This window comes from Periophthalmus magnuspinnatus, chromosome 15, assembly GCF_009829125.3.
Source record: "Periophthalmus magnuspinnatus isolate fPerMag1 chromosome 15, fPerMag1.2.pri, whole genome shotgun sequence".
NCBI lineage: Eukaryota > Metazoa > Chordata > Actinopteri > Gobiiformes > Gobiidae > Periophthalmus > Periophthalmus magnuspinnatus.
The window spans coordinates 15,956,445-15,972,380 of NC_047140.1; the positions used below are offsets into that span (position 1 = coordinate 15,956,445).

The 15,936-nt window shown below is 37.7% G+C and overlaps 1 protein-coding gene across 1 annotated transcript; it reads right to left on the reverse strand.

The window, feature by feature from the left end:
• Window positions 1-5,777: 5,777 nt before the first annotated feature.
• Window positions 5,778-15,734, reverse strand: ccnj (cyclin J). The gene is made up of 6 exons (XM_033979786.2): window positions 15,607-15,734; window positions 15,242-15,337; window positions 13,284-13,494; window positions 12,084-12,383; window positions 10,380-10,539; window positions 5,778-8,107 (listed from the first exon to the last, which is right to left on the reverse strand). The coding sequence occupies exons 2-6, from the start codon at window positions 15,308-15,310 to the stop codon at window positions 7,750-7,752; spliced, it is 1,098 nt and encodes a 365-aa protein (XP_033835677.1). The 5' UTR covers window positions 15,311-15,337; window positions 15,607-15,734; the 3' UTR covers window positions 5,778-7,749.
• Window positions 15,735-15,936: the final 202 nt, after the last annotated feature.

A 15,936-nucleotide genomic window follows, 5' to 3' on the forward strand; every position in this document is an offset into this window, starting at 1 on the left:
AATATATTCCAACTTAAGGAAAAGTAGTTTGGAGATAAATGAACAATGCAGAAAGGGACATTTTTAGTGTAATAGGAAAAAGTAGTCCGTGTCTATTGTTTTGACATTTTCTGTTTATAAGCGCAACTCAAATGACACGTAACATTACTGACATTACTAGACCTACATTTTACTACTCTACTAAACAACAGCTGTGTGTGTGACCACTTTCGCAGATTTTTGGGTACAAAGCGGCGCATCTGATCTGTACCAGCGCTGCTCTGCCCTTTTCTCCTTCTCTCTTCTGACACAGCGAATGGAAAAACACCTCTTTTAGAAGAAAAAAAAAAAAGTTCAATCTTATTGCGCTGGTCAAAAACACAAAACGCAGAATGGAAAAAGTGACTTGGGGGGTTTAGGTTAGGCTACCTTTTTTGTTAATCATTGGTTTGTGCAGCTTCTTTACGTGCGTATAATTTACAAAAGTGCAATATGTTGGGCAGCATTAGTTTGTCCAGAATCTCAACGTGCATTAATAGTAGCCAGTAAAAACATGATTAGGAAGTGAATTTGTATTACTTTTATTCGCTCAATACTTTGTGGTAGATCTAGAAAATGTGTTCATTTTTGATGCCTGACATGTCCGGTGCGACAGTGATCAGTTGGTACCTTTCTCTCGCAATAGCAATGGGAGTTCCATATTTAGCCAGCAGAGGTCACTGTGCACCAGGAATTTAGAATTTCCCCTCACCAACCCTGAGATATTCTCTTTATTCTTTGAACATACTACATAATCCTCTCTTCAGTTGTCTGTACTGCACATTATGGCATAATTTGACGTCAAAGGAAAAAAACATAAGGAACAGGAATTAGTGAGTACCCAATCATCTCAATGCACGTGTGTCTGTGCACCTGTTTAAACCGACAAAATGTTTTGTATACAACGGTGAAAGAACAATGTACAAAGAAGTTTAGATTGTAAAATACCAGAGCTATTTTTGCACCAGATTACAGAATAATCTCTCTCTCTCTCATCCATGCACAATAATTTCTTATGAAATATGACTCAATTAATATACCAGATTTGGTGAATGGAAAATATATATATATATATATATATATATATATATATATATATATATATATATATATATATATATATATATATATATATATATATATATATATATATATATATATATATATATATATATATATATATATATATATATATATATATATATATTATATACACAGCTTTTATGTGGCCATATATATAAAGTGTTATACATAATATATTATATGTATTATAATAAAGTGCAAAATCACAACAGCAGTCACATGCTGAAAAGACATTAGTTAATAAAACAAAGGCAGATTATATTGACCCCTATCAAAACTATCTTTGTTCATATGAAATCAAGTACACACAGATTTGTTTTTATTAATTTATTATTTTTATTTTGTCATTCACTTCAAAAAATCTGGAATATTAATTGAGGTGAATTTAAACAGCGTCAAATGGGTTATATTTTAGAGATTATTATGCAAGGATGGGCCAGATAGGTTGAAGTTTGGTGTTTTTATATTGCAACATTTGGATTTAGTCATTCACTTCAAAAAATCGAGTACATTCCCTGAGGTGAATTTAACTAGTGCCAAATTGTTTTACTTTTTTGTATCCATCCCATCCATTTATACATAATAAATTAAGAATCCAACCATGGGGTTTTGCTGAATTTAGGTGGTTGGATAGGTGACAGGTGTTGACAGGGGAGGGTGTCGGGGGTAGACATGGGGGCTGGGGGAGGAGAAGAGGGGGTCCTATGGTTGAATTAGTGGATTGACCTGGACAACAGATAGGTGCTGAGAGGGCCTTTAGGTATTGACTTACTCCTAAAGATCTTAGACACTCTTGAAAAGAAGCGCACTCGTCCTGTCTCAGAATTGGCCAAGAAGGTGTTGAGTTGAATGGTGAGATGTTGTTTCACTGTGGCCTCAATGAAATCAGTCTTACTGTCTAAGAACAACAAGGAGGCAGAGCCAATCTCTTGCAAAAGGGTTTTAGCAGCCGCTTTGCCGATGGTTTTGAGATCTTCGGCTCTGAGCTCACTGGTCTCAGGTATCACAACCTGGTTCTCCACTTTTTTGAGTCTTTGGACAAGCGCCACCTGTTGGTCATTGTCAGGAAACTTCTTTAGATTTGGAATGATCTTTTTGATCATTGCTGCAATCATGCAATGTGTGGCTTCAGGGCGGAGGGTTTTTACAATGGATTCCACACTGTTGTCGATAGAACAGATGTCAGGGTGAACAGTTACAGGCTGTGGTGAACGGGGAACCACTGGTTCAGATGGCTCCTCTGGTTCACTGGGGGCCTTGTTTGGAGGTGTGATGAAGACTTCTTGTACGGATAAAGTGTTATTGGTGATTGGGGTTCCTAGTTCCTCCGATTGGACCTCCTCTAGTTGGATTTCCTCTATTTGGACCTCCTCTAGTTGTATCTCCTCCGGTTGGACCTCCTCTAGTTGGATTTCCTCTATTTGGATCTCCTCCGGTTGGACCTCCTCTAGTTGGATTTCCTCTATTTGGATCTCTTCTAGTTGTATCTCCTCCGGTTGAACCTCTTCTAGTTGGATTTCCTTTATTTGGATCTCCTCTAGTTGTATCTCCTCCGGTTGGACCTCCTCTAGTTGGACTTCCTCTGGTGCAATCAAATTTTCTGTTTGACTGACAGCCTCATGAGGGATGCTCTGAGGAGTTATAGAAGGCTCAGGGGTGGAGGCCAGAGGAACTATAATCTTCTCTGGTGGTGGGCTAGAGTCGTCTAATAAACTTTTGGACTCCGTAGAGACGTCTTGTACAACTGAGGGCTGTTCATGTGTAATTACCACAGCAGGGGGCACTGTTTTGATGATCTCTGGTGCAGTAGGGCCCTCTACTGAACTAGTGACATCCTGACAATCTGTGAACTCTTCTGGGGTTGGGACTGGTGGGGCAGGCTCCGTTTCTGGACCATCAGGATTAATAGGACTCACGACATGCTGAGGAGCTGGGAACTGGCCTGGCCTGGGGTTGTCCTGGATCTGGACTGGACTAGGTTCCCGATTTGGTCTGGGTTCCAAGTTCAGTTTTGATTCCTGGTTTGATCCTGGTTCCTGGTTGAGCCCTGGTTCCTCGACTGGTCGTGTAAGGGCTCTTAAGGCCTCCTGGTGTTCCCTCTTCTGTTGTGCCTGCTGCTGGTAAACATGCTGTTGGAACCTCGCCGCCTCGAATGGCTGCATTGGAGGGTTTTGGCTTTCCATTTGCTCTGTAAACCCCATCATCTCCAGCATTTTCTCTGCTGCCAAGAGCTTAGCCTTCTTTTTGCTGGGGGCCATAGCCTGACATGACATGTTGCCCACTCTTACCTCCATACAAAACTGCACCCTCTTATTGGCCAAGGTTCGAACAGAGACGACCTTAAACTCAGCCGTCTTTTGTTTTCTGATCATAAGGATTTCTACCAAGGCATTAACAGGATTTTTATTATAGAAGAAGTATGGACGCTCCAGTGGGTCCTTCGGGGCAAGGTGCGGTTTGCACCAATACGGAGTCCTGTCCTCCGGCACTGGGAGCTTCTTCAGCTCCTTCACAACTTTTGAGGCTGCGTTTAATTTAGCCTGTTGTTTTGAGGGACCTGAGCCATAGCCAACAAAGTCCCCCACTCGCACTTCCATGTGGAAGGTCGGTCTATGCTGTGGGCCTTCTTCTCCCATTTCGTCAAATTGGACATGAAGATTATGCACCAAAGCCAGTTCATGCAAAAGTCCTAAGTTAGTTTTGTACATTTCCTTAGGCCTTTGACTTTCCATCTTATTGTCTAATTTTAACAAAGTATCCAAGTTTAACCTTGTAGTTGTTGTGATATTATCTGTTTGTCTGTTAGACAAGTATGCAGTATCTATCTCTCTGGATATCAGTAAGCTGCTGATCTCTTCAGAAGTAGTAATGTTGAGTTCTCTTTACACCTACAGTCTAAACTCACACAACACAGGGCTTACGTCATACAGCCCTTTATGACGTGGAAAGCTTTTGTCATTTCCATAGTAACCATTCTTTTGCGCATGCGCACAGGTTTGAAAAAGAATGGAGCCTTAAACATTAAAATATATTCCAACTTAAGGAAAAGTAGTTTGGAGATAAATGAACAATGCAGAAAGGGACATTTTTAGTGTAATAGGAAAAAGTAGTCCGTGTCTATTGTTTTGACATTTTCTGTTTATAAGCGCAACTCAAATGACACGTAACATTACTGACATTACTAGACCTACATTTTACTACTCTACTAAACAACAGCTGTGTGTGTGACCACTTTCGCAGATTTTTGGGTACAAAGCGGCGCATCTGATCTGTACCAGCGCTGCTCTGCCCTTTTCTCCTTCTCTCTTCTGACACAGCGAATGGAAAAACACCTCTTTTAGAAGAAAAAAAAAAAAGTTCAATCTTATTGCGCTGGTCAAAAACACAAAACGCAGAATGGAAAAAGTGACTTGGGGGGTTTAGGTTAGGCTACCTTTTTTGTTAATCATTGGTTTGTGCAGCTTCTTTACGTGCGTATAATTTACAAAAGTGCAATATGTTGGGCAGCATTAGTTTGTCCAGAATCTCAACGTGCATTAATAGTAGCCAGTAAAAACATGATTAGGAAGTGAATTTGTATTACTTTTATTCGCTCAATACTTTGTGGTAGATCTAGAAAATGTGTTCATTTTTGATGCCTGACATGTCCGGTGCGACAGTGATCAGTTGGTACCTTTCTCTCGCAATAGCAATGGGAGTTCCATATTTAGCCAGCAGAGGTCACTGTGCACCAGTAATTTAGAATTTCCCCTCACCAACCCTGAGATATTCTCTTTATTCTTTGAACATACTACATAATCCTCTCTTCAGTTGTCTGTACTGCACATTATGGCATAATTTGACGTCAAAGGAAAAAACATAAGGAACAGGAATTAGTGAGTACCCAATCATCTCAATGCACGTGTGTCTGTGCACCTGTTTAAACCGACAAAATGTTTTGTATACAACGGTGAAAGAACAATGTACAAAGAAGTTTAGATTGTAAAATACCAGAGCTATTTTGCACCAGATTATAGACAAATAATCTCTCTCTCATCCATGCACAATAATTTCTTATGAAATATGACTCAATTAATATACCAGATTTGGTGAATGGAAAAAAAAAAAAAAAAATATATATATATATATATATATATATATATATATATAAAAAATTAATAAAACCCTATTTGTGTATCTGTATTTGTGATCTGTTGGTTAAATCAACATTTCTGTTAAGACCTGCACGACAACCAGTCAAATTGTATAAATAAAAATAAAATTGTCTAGATAACCAGCAGTTTTCTCACCATTATGCCATGATTTGTCTGGTACATTGACTCGTTATTGGTAAGAAAAGTGGAAAAAATATCATCTCCTAAACAGCCTTGTCCATTTTTTACAAAAATCTCAATTCCAAAAATATAATTTACAAGTAGGTTAATGGAAAATATTGGGTTTGACAAGGGTAAAGGTGGCATTGAAAAATATTAATATTTTTTGGGTACCATTTACCCCGGACGAGAGAAAGCCTCTAACACAACTTTCTGGGCCTGTATAAAATGTTCTCTATATGAAAATTGCACATTACAGATTTGTTACAGTCCTGCATACAGTGACTATGACCCTGATACAGAAAAAAAGTCTTCGTGGTCTGACCATATGACAACTACTAAATTGACACATGACACATTCATCAGTTCAACACAGAATTGTATTTTATTAAAACTATAATGTTCCGAGTGCACAGCACCGACTAAATCCTCTGAGTTCAGAAGAGCAACATTTTTTCTTTTTTTCCAAATAAATTGTAACATCTTGAGGACTACATTCTTCAAATTCTTCTCTCACACAACACTCATCAAAAACAAAAAATAAAGCAAAAATCTAGGTACAGAACACCTATTTAAACTGTGCTACATTACCTTCTATGTCAAGTAATAACCATCATCATTACAAAAAGGCCTTAAGCGGCTGTAGGCACAACGTATACATTCAAAACTATGGAGGTCATCTTGGTTCAAATAATACTAGGCTTTTTGGTCTGCAGCATGGCAAAACAATACAGCAATGTTTTCAAATGGTGCATAGTTACCCTATTCACCTCCATTATAATCCCTGATATTATTATCATCATACCCCAAATGCAAGCGCTACAGACACTTCTTATTGCACATTGTTTCAAAGTGCAGCACTAATCTCATGCAGTTTGGTCAAATTAAAAACAAATGGAATCTAGGGGTACCCTTTACACTTGTTTGGTCCTGGGTTGAGCCCAGTTTAGAGTCAATGTAAACTTGGTTTGGTTCTGTTCTAGTTCTGGTTAAGACCTGGTCAAGTCCAGGTTTAGTTCAGATTCACACATGCAGCTGGACACAGGGATTTACCTGCACTTGTCACATACGTCACGTGTGAACAAATCCAGAACTGGTTTCACTGCAATTAAAATTTCCTGGCTAAATTACTAGAAATATGCAGGGAAGATTTATGGGTGAATAAAGCCAGAAAATTGACAGTACCATTGCTTGGTTTCCTGATTATGCTAAGTGGTTATGTCCCATTCTGGTTCAATTTAAATGACGTAGCAGTGTGTTGCTATGTGAGAGAATGCATAGAGCCAAATACCAGGTTATGTGTGAACAGAGCAAACCATGTTCTGGGTCTGATACATGTGTAAATGGGAGGCAGTGTTCTGGAAATTTCTACCCAGAAATGGATTGGGAATTATGTGTGAATGAAGCTTTAGTCTCAGTTTTGTCCCAATTGGTTCATGTGCAAGTGTAAACGCATCTTAATGCCCAGGTAACATATCTCCTCTGTATAAACAAGGCACCAAAAAATTCACATTGAGTCAAAATATTATGCTTCGAAAAGATCTTATGGCAAATTATATCTTATGCCATCTTTTTTTTCTGTAAAACTAAGCATACATTAAAGTCCACCTCCTCATTGGAATACAAACCGTCCAATTTAAATTACCAAAACAACCAAAATATTACTTGAGGAAAGTGGTGCTATATAGTCTTTATATCCTCCTAGAAAAAAGTAAAAAATATCAAAATTGAGGTCAGAATTTTAATGCAAACTCTAAACGTGCACTACTAATCTATTTACCCCCTTTGCTAGAAATTTTAATACTTCTTGCTTTATAAATGTCTATATAGTTTGCACAAAGAATTCATTATTTTAGGAGCATAACTGACTGGTGTAGTTTGTAAACAATATTTTAAACGAAAAATCTGTTTCAATGGCAAAAGGCATTGATAGGTCTATCCAGCCCTGCCTCTCAAAAATAAATCCACTTTATTAGGTGGTTAAAAGTGTTGTTCATGCAGCTTGAAAATGTGCGGACAAAAAAAGTTAAACAAAATATGCATTTGTAAAATTCTTAACATAGCCAGACCTTTAAAGGTACACTATGCAACTTTTCTGGAGGAGGGTCTGCCACGTGCTTGTCTCCATGGAGATATTACTTTGACCAGAATGTTCCACAGTATGGTGTTAAATGCTGGCATTGTGGCATCATGTTCTAGTCTTCATGAACCTACATGTTTAATGCAATACCATGGAAACAAACAGGCCTTCCTCCAAAAACTTACCTAGTGCACCTTTTAGAAAACCATACATTATCTAATATCTTTTCTTCCAAATAATGGCTTGACATTGACTTCACCTGTCAAAACACGGGGCCGGACAGGAGTAGTGCATACTGACTTGGTATGCCCTGTTAGAGGCGTTAGTTTTGGGTTCAATCGCAGCTGTGACGGGCTGAGTGCTGGTGTGCTGAGGACCAGAGGTGGTGGAGGAGGCTGTGTGGCTGAGGTAGGCTGTCCCCAGATGGTGAGTGGGGTTCAGCGTGGGCTGGGAGACAACCTGAGGGTACTGGAGGTTGGAGCGGTGGAGGTAAGGGCCCACGCTGGCGCTCTGACCCGAATTGTGGTAGGTTGTCTGGGGCTGCTGCTGAGGAGGGGGGGCAGGGGGCTGGGTTTTCTGCTTGTTGGCCTCTTTCACATCACTGTCGTGGGCACTGCAGAGGGACATAAAGGTAGGAGTTGTCACAAATATTTTAAACTTGATTTTGATACTAAGACACAGGCTTGACACCCGTGCAATGATAAAAAAAACAACACTTTTTTAGACAATAGATAGGGAAGGGATAGACACAATTTCCACAAAATCACAAGATTAAATTCACAAGAATAATGCAAGATTTTAACATAACTTATAATAAATAAACTATGCTGTTTGGTCCACAATTCTGGCCTCACAATTCTGTATAATAAATATAATACTTTTTCTGTCATTGGGGCACTGCTTTTGAAGAGGAGTAACTGTTTGGGAAAAGTCAAATTTTTTCTTGTTCAAATCAGTATTTAGTTTTGATACTAGTTTTAGTAATGATTGAATGTTTGACATTTCACTATACTGTAATTTCAAACAACTTTTTGATACTAAGAGAAAGGATTCATACTCATTACAATGTTGATAAAAGCAATATTTTACAATACAATTAGTCTACAGAACACGTGTCAAACTCAAGGCCCGTGGGCAAAATGCGGCCTGCCATGTCACTTTATGTGGCCCGTGACAAAGTAAATTAAAAGATCTGCCTTAAAATCAGTTTATCAGGAGATACATTTTTTCCTATCTATACAAATCCATATGCAATATTTGTAACTTGAATAAGCAATAAATATAGAAATATAGGCCCTTTGAGAGCGACCATTTCGTTGATGTGGCCCTCAGTGAAAATTAGTTCAACACCTCTGGTCACACCTCCACAAAATGTGGCTGTAGACTAATTCTGATGTGATTTGTGATTTTTTGCATGAGTACCTATTTTCAATATTAGTTATAGAATCAAGTGGCATATCTTTACCTACACATAGAGGAGGGTGAATGTGAGAGGCAGGGTTGTAACATGAGAGCAGAGAGGAAGAGTGGAGGAAGAGTAACAACATCCTTTTGTGGTTCTGTGTGTGTATCAGCCTGTACTGAACCACCACACTGAACTGAGTAAACAAATACAGTGTGCTTTTAAATGGTGGTCTGTTAAAGCTTATTATGTGTAGATACAGATAGATATATATAGATATGTGTAACAGTTTTTGCTAATTATAAGAGCTGAACTATTATAGAAAAATATCTAATTGGCTTTTTTCTTAAACATTATTATTATTATTATTATTATTATTATGTAAATACTGATAATAACCCATCCAAGTTTTATTTAACTGGTGGTTGGTTAAGTATTGAACATATAGTCCACATCCATCAAGTGAAATTTTGTTATTGAGTTATTTTGGCTTAAATCTTTGCTTCCGTCAGAAAAAAAAAAACAACTTGCAAGTTTAAATGTATTCATCATTATTTCCCATCTCCGTTAGCAGTTTCATAAGCTGTGAACTCATGATAGGCCTGTTTTGGTCCTCCTGGGGTGAGCCCAGTTTAGTTCTGATATAGATATGGCTTAGTCCTGAAAATGAACTTGGAACCTGGATAAAACAAATAATTGCAAAAATAGTCCCCAGCCCAGATGTTTCCAGAAATACCTTGTTTGTTGACACAGTACTTCCCACATTATGACAAACACAGAGACAAACCACAGTCTGAAGCAGCCCGTGTTCGCTAACCCAATGTTTCCCAACCGTTGGTACAGGGACCACTAGAACTTAGCAACTACTATATCTGCTAATATAAAAGAAGCAACTATTTTTGTGAAATGTACTATGTGGTCTTACACTACCTCTGACATAGATCAAGACTATTCTAAAACCATTCAGAAAAAGTGAAATTGTGCCCGGTTTTTCAGTACTGATAATTGTTCAAATGAATTGTTTAGTTTTGGTACTAGTTTCAATATGTACCACTAACACTTAGCAATCACTAGCTTACCGAGTACCACCAGGTCTAAACTTGGTTTTAAGCAGAACTAATGCAGGTATAAATTGGTGCTGAATTAGGTGTAAAGTTGGACTACATCATTGCTACAGCACTCATAAACTACAAGAAACAACCAAAAGGAGGACAAAAAATTGTATATATTTTACTCTTAATTAAGCAAATATTATAGCTGTAGCAGACCTCGCATACCACCACAAGGAGCTGGCATACCACAGTTTGAGAACCACTGCTCTAAAGCATATAAAAAAATAACCTCAGGGGTTATGGAACTTAACATTTACCACCCACTCAAAGTCTGGAAATAGAAAAAAAATAGAAAAATTCAAATATTAAGAGTTCAAAGACATCACGAAGTTTGGAATAACTGCTCAAACCCATGAAGAAGTCACACTCACATGAGCAGTTTCTCGGCACAGGACACCAGGTTGTCCCAGGAGTATCCCGTGTGCCGTTGCAGACGTTGTGGCCAGGTGGGCGACAGGTGAAGAACAAGACGAGAGGAAGCCACACACGCAGCCGCTACCAAGGAAGGTACGAAGCACAAGAACACATGATCTAGAAAGAGGAGGGGAGGAGGAAGACTCAACGATCTTCATTATAGTTTGTCAATGGCAATTTTTGGTTTCTAAAACTACATAAATAAAAAACATTAACTAAAATTTTGTGTATTGTCTAAAATTATGACTAAACGTACATACATTTGGTGACTTTTTTGTTAAATATTAAAAAGTAAAAATAAATTCATTAATGGAGACTAGATCCAACTGCCAATTTTTCAATTTTCAAGAACCTTAAACTCAATTTAGTGATGTGATGTTTGTGAAGGAGTTGGCTCTTTTGAGTGGTTCCTTAATGTTTTAAAAAATTATTTTTGTAAGAATCTTTTTCTTTCTAAATTGTATGCATTTTTATACTGATTAACACTGAACCAGCACAATAATCAGCGCAGAAGCAGAGCAGGCAACACCAGTGAGAGCTTTGTGCAGAAAATAACAACTATTTTTTAATCATTATTGTAGTGTTTTTTTGTATGCATGATTTCAACGGGTAAACACACTCCCACTCTTAGTTTAAACCATTTTAAACAAATTAACCTTGGTCATTTCTCTTTGTGATTAGTTTCTTGTTAAAATGAGTTGTCACACTGGCTTCTGTCATAAATTGTAATATTAACAAATCCTGCCTTTTGTGCGTCTCTTTGAAATGAATGGATCCAGAAGATTTGGATCCCATAAAAAAGCCAAAAGACCCATCACTAAAACGCCCAGGATCTGTGCCCAGAAAGTGAGAGTTCCTCTCCCATGAAACAATGCCATACAATTTATCATAGTTGCAATAAAGAAACAATAAACAGGGTGGCCAATACTATTGAGAGGTCTATTATGAACTATTATGAACCATTATTAGGTCAACTTTATTAGCATAACATTTTGTTGAGTAAAAATAAAAATAAATTATCCTAACAAAGACTAAAACTAAATTAAAACTCCTCAAAATATTGTCTGGGGAGGAAATATGACATCTACAGTGAGTAGAAGCCAGAAGGTAAACTGTGTAAACGGTCACCATATAAACTTGAACATAGACATTATTCTTATTCAGATACACAAGTGTACACATAACAAAATTTTCTTCCAACTGTGCTCCCCACAGAGTTTAAAAATATAAAATAAGCATTTTTTTTTTTTTTTTTTAGACTTGGATATAAATTGGTAAAGGCCCTATACCCGATTTTTGTATTTGAGCAAAGTTAGTCTTGCCCCAGAACAAATATATTGCATAAGCAGCTCTTGAGGTCTCTGCTGTGTGCTGTTTGCATCCAATTAGAAAGCATTTTCTTGTTTGGTAGTCAGGAAGTGCACCTTAGCATGCTAGTTGTTGCAGGCAAAACTCCACTCCTGCCTCAGAGTTGTAAAAAGCACTTATTCATTGCAGTACATAATTAGGACGCTCGTAATGCATAAAGGTGAGGAATAACTTTGAACCACTGCAAACCACTAGTTCTGTTTTTCACCTTTTTAAAACCCTTAAGCAAAATAGCTGTTTGTAGTCTACATTACCAAGAATAACTTTTGCAGAGGTGTTAATATTGACTCTACCTTGCAGTGACACCTCCAGGAAGTAATCTGCGTACTTGGCCATGTAGAGGCGTGTTTTGTCGATGCAGGTCATGGGCCAGCCATCGTGCAGGTCACCCTCGTGCACAGACACAGAGAGGTAGTAGTCGATGAAGTGGGCAGCAGTCGGGAGGTACAGGTTCCACTGAAACGTCTCCAGCAGCAGCAGCTCCATGTGCAGAAGGCTCTGTTTGGTCAGCACCAGGTTCATGGACGTCATACAACCCAGAGTGTTCAGAGAGTCCAGCATTGGCACGCGGTCCTCACGCTCTTCAAACTTACCTAGAAACAGATGTTAAAAGTAAACCCAAGAAATGACTTTAGGCACCACAGCAGCATACAACTCTGTACAGCCATAGTCTGAATGCTATGAGTGGTAGCATGACACTGACATAAGATCTACAGTCCACCACCTTCTTAGTTTAGTTAAGTTTAGTTAAGTTTATGTATTTAGTAACACAGGGACAGTGTACAATATACTTGTCCCAGGAATAGGCCTGTCACAACAACAAATTTTGAAAATTATAGAGGATAAACGATAATATTGAAACTAATTTATGCTAATGACAACCCAACCCAAGAACAGATTTAAAATCCAAAACCTATGTATTCTAAATCTACAATGTTGTTAAAAACATGAGCTGCAATGAATAAATAACAGAATGAAAACAAAAATTTCCTAGTTGTGCAAAGAAAAGGTACAAACAATAAGTACTAACTCCCAGAAAATAATGTTCCATTTTTCATATTTTGAACGAGAAGTCTATATAATAATTAGTGTGACAGGTCTACCGAGGAATATTCCACAGTATGGCATGAAACTCATATAGCTTGCACTTATGTTTTTCCAATTAAAGAAGTTTTTATTGTTACAAATATACCTTGAAAAACATGCATTCTTAATGTGAGCTGGGTCTCTTCTCTGTTCAGATCTGATCTCCATAGATAGAAAACTTCCCCAGTATACTATCAAATTTATCTAACAAAGGAATAACATTTCCATGGAGAGAAGCAGATCTCCCCCTGAAAAGTTACATTGTGCATCTTTATGTATCACAATGAGATGGCCAGCATCTAACTAACATATCCAAGTGAGCAAAACACTTTCTAAATAATGATGCATAATGTCCTTACACTTCAGTAATAACATTTCTCTAATAATTATAATGACTAAGGTCTTACTGGCGAGGAGCAAACAGGAGAGGGAGACCATGTGTAGCTGCTGCACGGTGACTTCATATCGGTCCATGAAGAGGTCGAGGAGGTAAACAGCCAGATGTCGTGCTGTGGGGCAGAGTCTAAACCTGTTACTGACGATGGCGATGAGGTCTGCGAAGTACCGTCTCAGATTCAGCTGAGGAGACTGGCCTTTGAATGTAGGCAGCTTCAGTTCCTGTGAAGAAGAACATTTATTTTTAAAATGCTGTTCCAAGTATATATAATACAAACTATACAAAATCAAAGCAAAATGAGCCATATTTCTTCATTTTGGTGGTTAATTTTGCAGTCCAAACTTTGCCTGGCATGACGAGAATGATATTTTTGTATTTTTAAACAGAGATTTTCAGTCTGGTCACCAGTCCCTCCATTGCATCTCGAGCCAGAACCAAATATGACCATGCAGATTTTTTTTTTCAGAGACACATGTGAATCAAAGGAGTTCATTGGCCACCCATCATTTTGAACAAAATTACATTTTCTCATTTCAGATTAACAGAGTTTACTGCTTTGCACACCGATTCTACATAAATTTCCATTGTTTTTCAATCCCTGTGCCATATTTGTTTTGATACGGATGGATCCTGTCTGTCCCCTGATTGGCTCATCTAACTGTCAATGATACCCATCTGAAAACAAGGAGATTCTACTTGACTAGAGTTACATCTAGTCAAACACCAAATTAATCCATGAAATTAAGAATAAATCAGCAATTCAGCATTATAATAATAATAATCAGTAAGAGCAATATTTGATTTGAACTTGTATACCTCATATTTAGGGAGACAGTTAGAGTTTGACTGTAAACTCCATAATCATGACCCAACATATTGTTGTTTTAATGGGTTCCAGTCATAAAATTCTAATAACTCAAAATCTGTTTTGAGTTGTTAATCATTGGTGCAACAAGTTATTTTTCATTATGTAAAAAACATGAAACAACTCAGTTTCCCTGATATAGCTTTAATCACTTAAAGAGTATTACTTATTTGTGTGGTAATGGATCTCAAGTACACTCAATTTATTCTAGTTTGAGGCACCGAGAAATTATTCCTTACAGAAAGCTGAATGCATAGTTCTGTGTTCTGAACATACCATCATTATCTTTCCTCAAAACACAATTACAAACTACAAACATGAGGGCATTCCAGACATATTTCACCTGCAGGAATTTCAACCCAACCTTGTGACACCAGACAGCTCGTTTGAGGAGTTTAAAATTACTATTAAATGTAAATTAAAGGTCATGGTTCTACATCTTGTCAATATCAAGTCCAAAGTAATAAAGTAAAAGTTTATTCCACTGTGCCAGGATGAAAAGTCAACAGAAAACGGATAACGAAAGCATTTGATTTTGCAAAAAGCCTGCCCTGTTCATTGATTAATTTGACAAAAAGGGGGCATGGCGTGGCACTGGGAAATGCTCTAAAAATATAAGGACAATATACACAAACCACCATGTATACAGAGAAATACTAGTACACAGCATCTTTGTCCAGTTACTGCAAAAATTCCAGCTAACTCACTCCATGCCATCTCTTCTCTGCTGTGGTCCATATAAAACCCATATAATCCAAATAAAATGAATCTTCTAATAAAAATTGTTGACTAAGGTAGCATGCCTACAGTCCTAGTGAGTGTTGTGCACCCTTAAGACAGCTATCCTGAAACAAAATTACTGGTATTTCATTGTTGTTTGGTCATGATGCAGTGAAAATAATCACACATTAACTTATCATTTGGGATGTTTCTTCTCACTATAATTGTAAAACACTGCAATCACGACATCCCTTACTGTCAGACTGATCAAATAAACCTCTGAATCCTGTAAACTGATACATTCCTATCCTAAAAACTAATAATTTGATAAGACAATGCAATATTTGAGTAGATAATGGTTCATTCTTTGCCCCAGTACATACTTTGTACCGTAGCGCCTGATAGATGTCCGTTGCCAGCTGTCCCTTCCACCACTGGTCCTCCAGCTCCATTTAACCCCAAGCCTTGGACACCTCTGTCTGCAAAAATAAAAAATAAAACCACGTAAAAAAGTTTTTGAACTACGAATTCTCTACGTCTTTGTGTCAGTAGTGTACCCAGAATCAAAACTGAAAAGCGAATATAAGTAGTTTGAATGTTATTTCAACTTTTCTTGACTACGGGTAACAATTGGGGTCAACACATCAACAGTGTGCACCGTGATTTGCCGAGTCTCGTTCATTCATGTTATTTATCAAAAGTTTAATCGTAAAATGTTTGTGCAAGTCTTTCGAAGCTTGGCACTCACCCTACGAGCACATATAGTGAATTTAGCGATCAGTTTGTTCGGGAATAAACTTCAACCCAAGTCTCGAGCGCACGGGGGACGCACGCTGCTGACGTTCATTGTTGTAGTCGGCACGTCCAGCCGCTGCCTCCGCGTGCGCGCCGGAAACGGAAAATAAACTTTGGCACGGTGTAGTATAGCGTAAAAAAATAAAACAATTTAAGATTATTATAATTTAGTATTAGATATAAATAGTGTAACGTGAAACTATGAAAAAAATACGGCAAAAACTTACAGTGCCCTGTTTTTTTGTAATTATTATTTACTTGTTTGTTAGTAAATATTTATTGT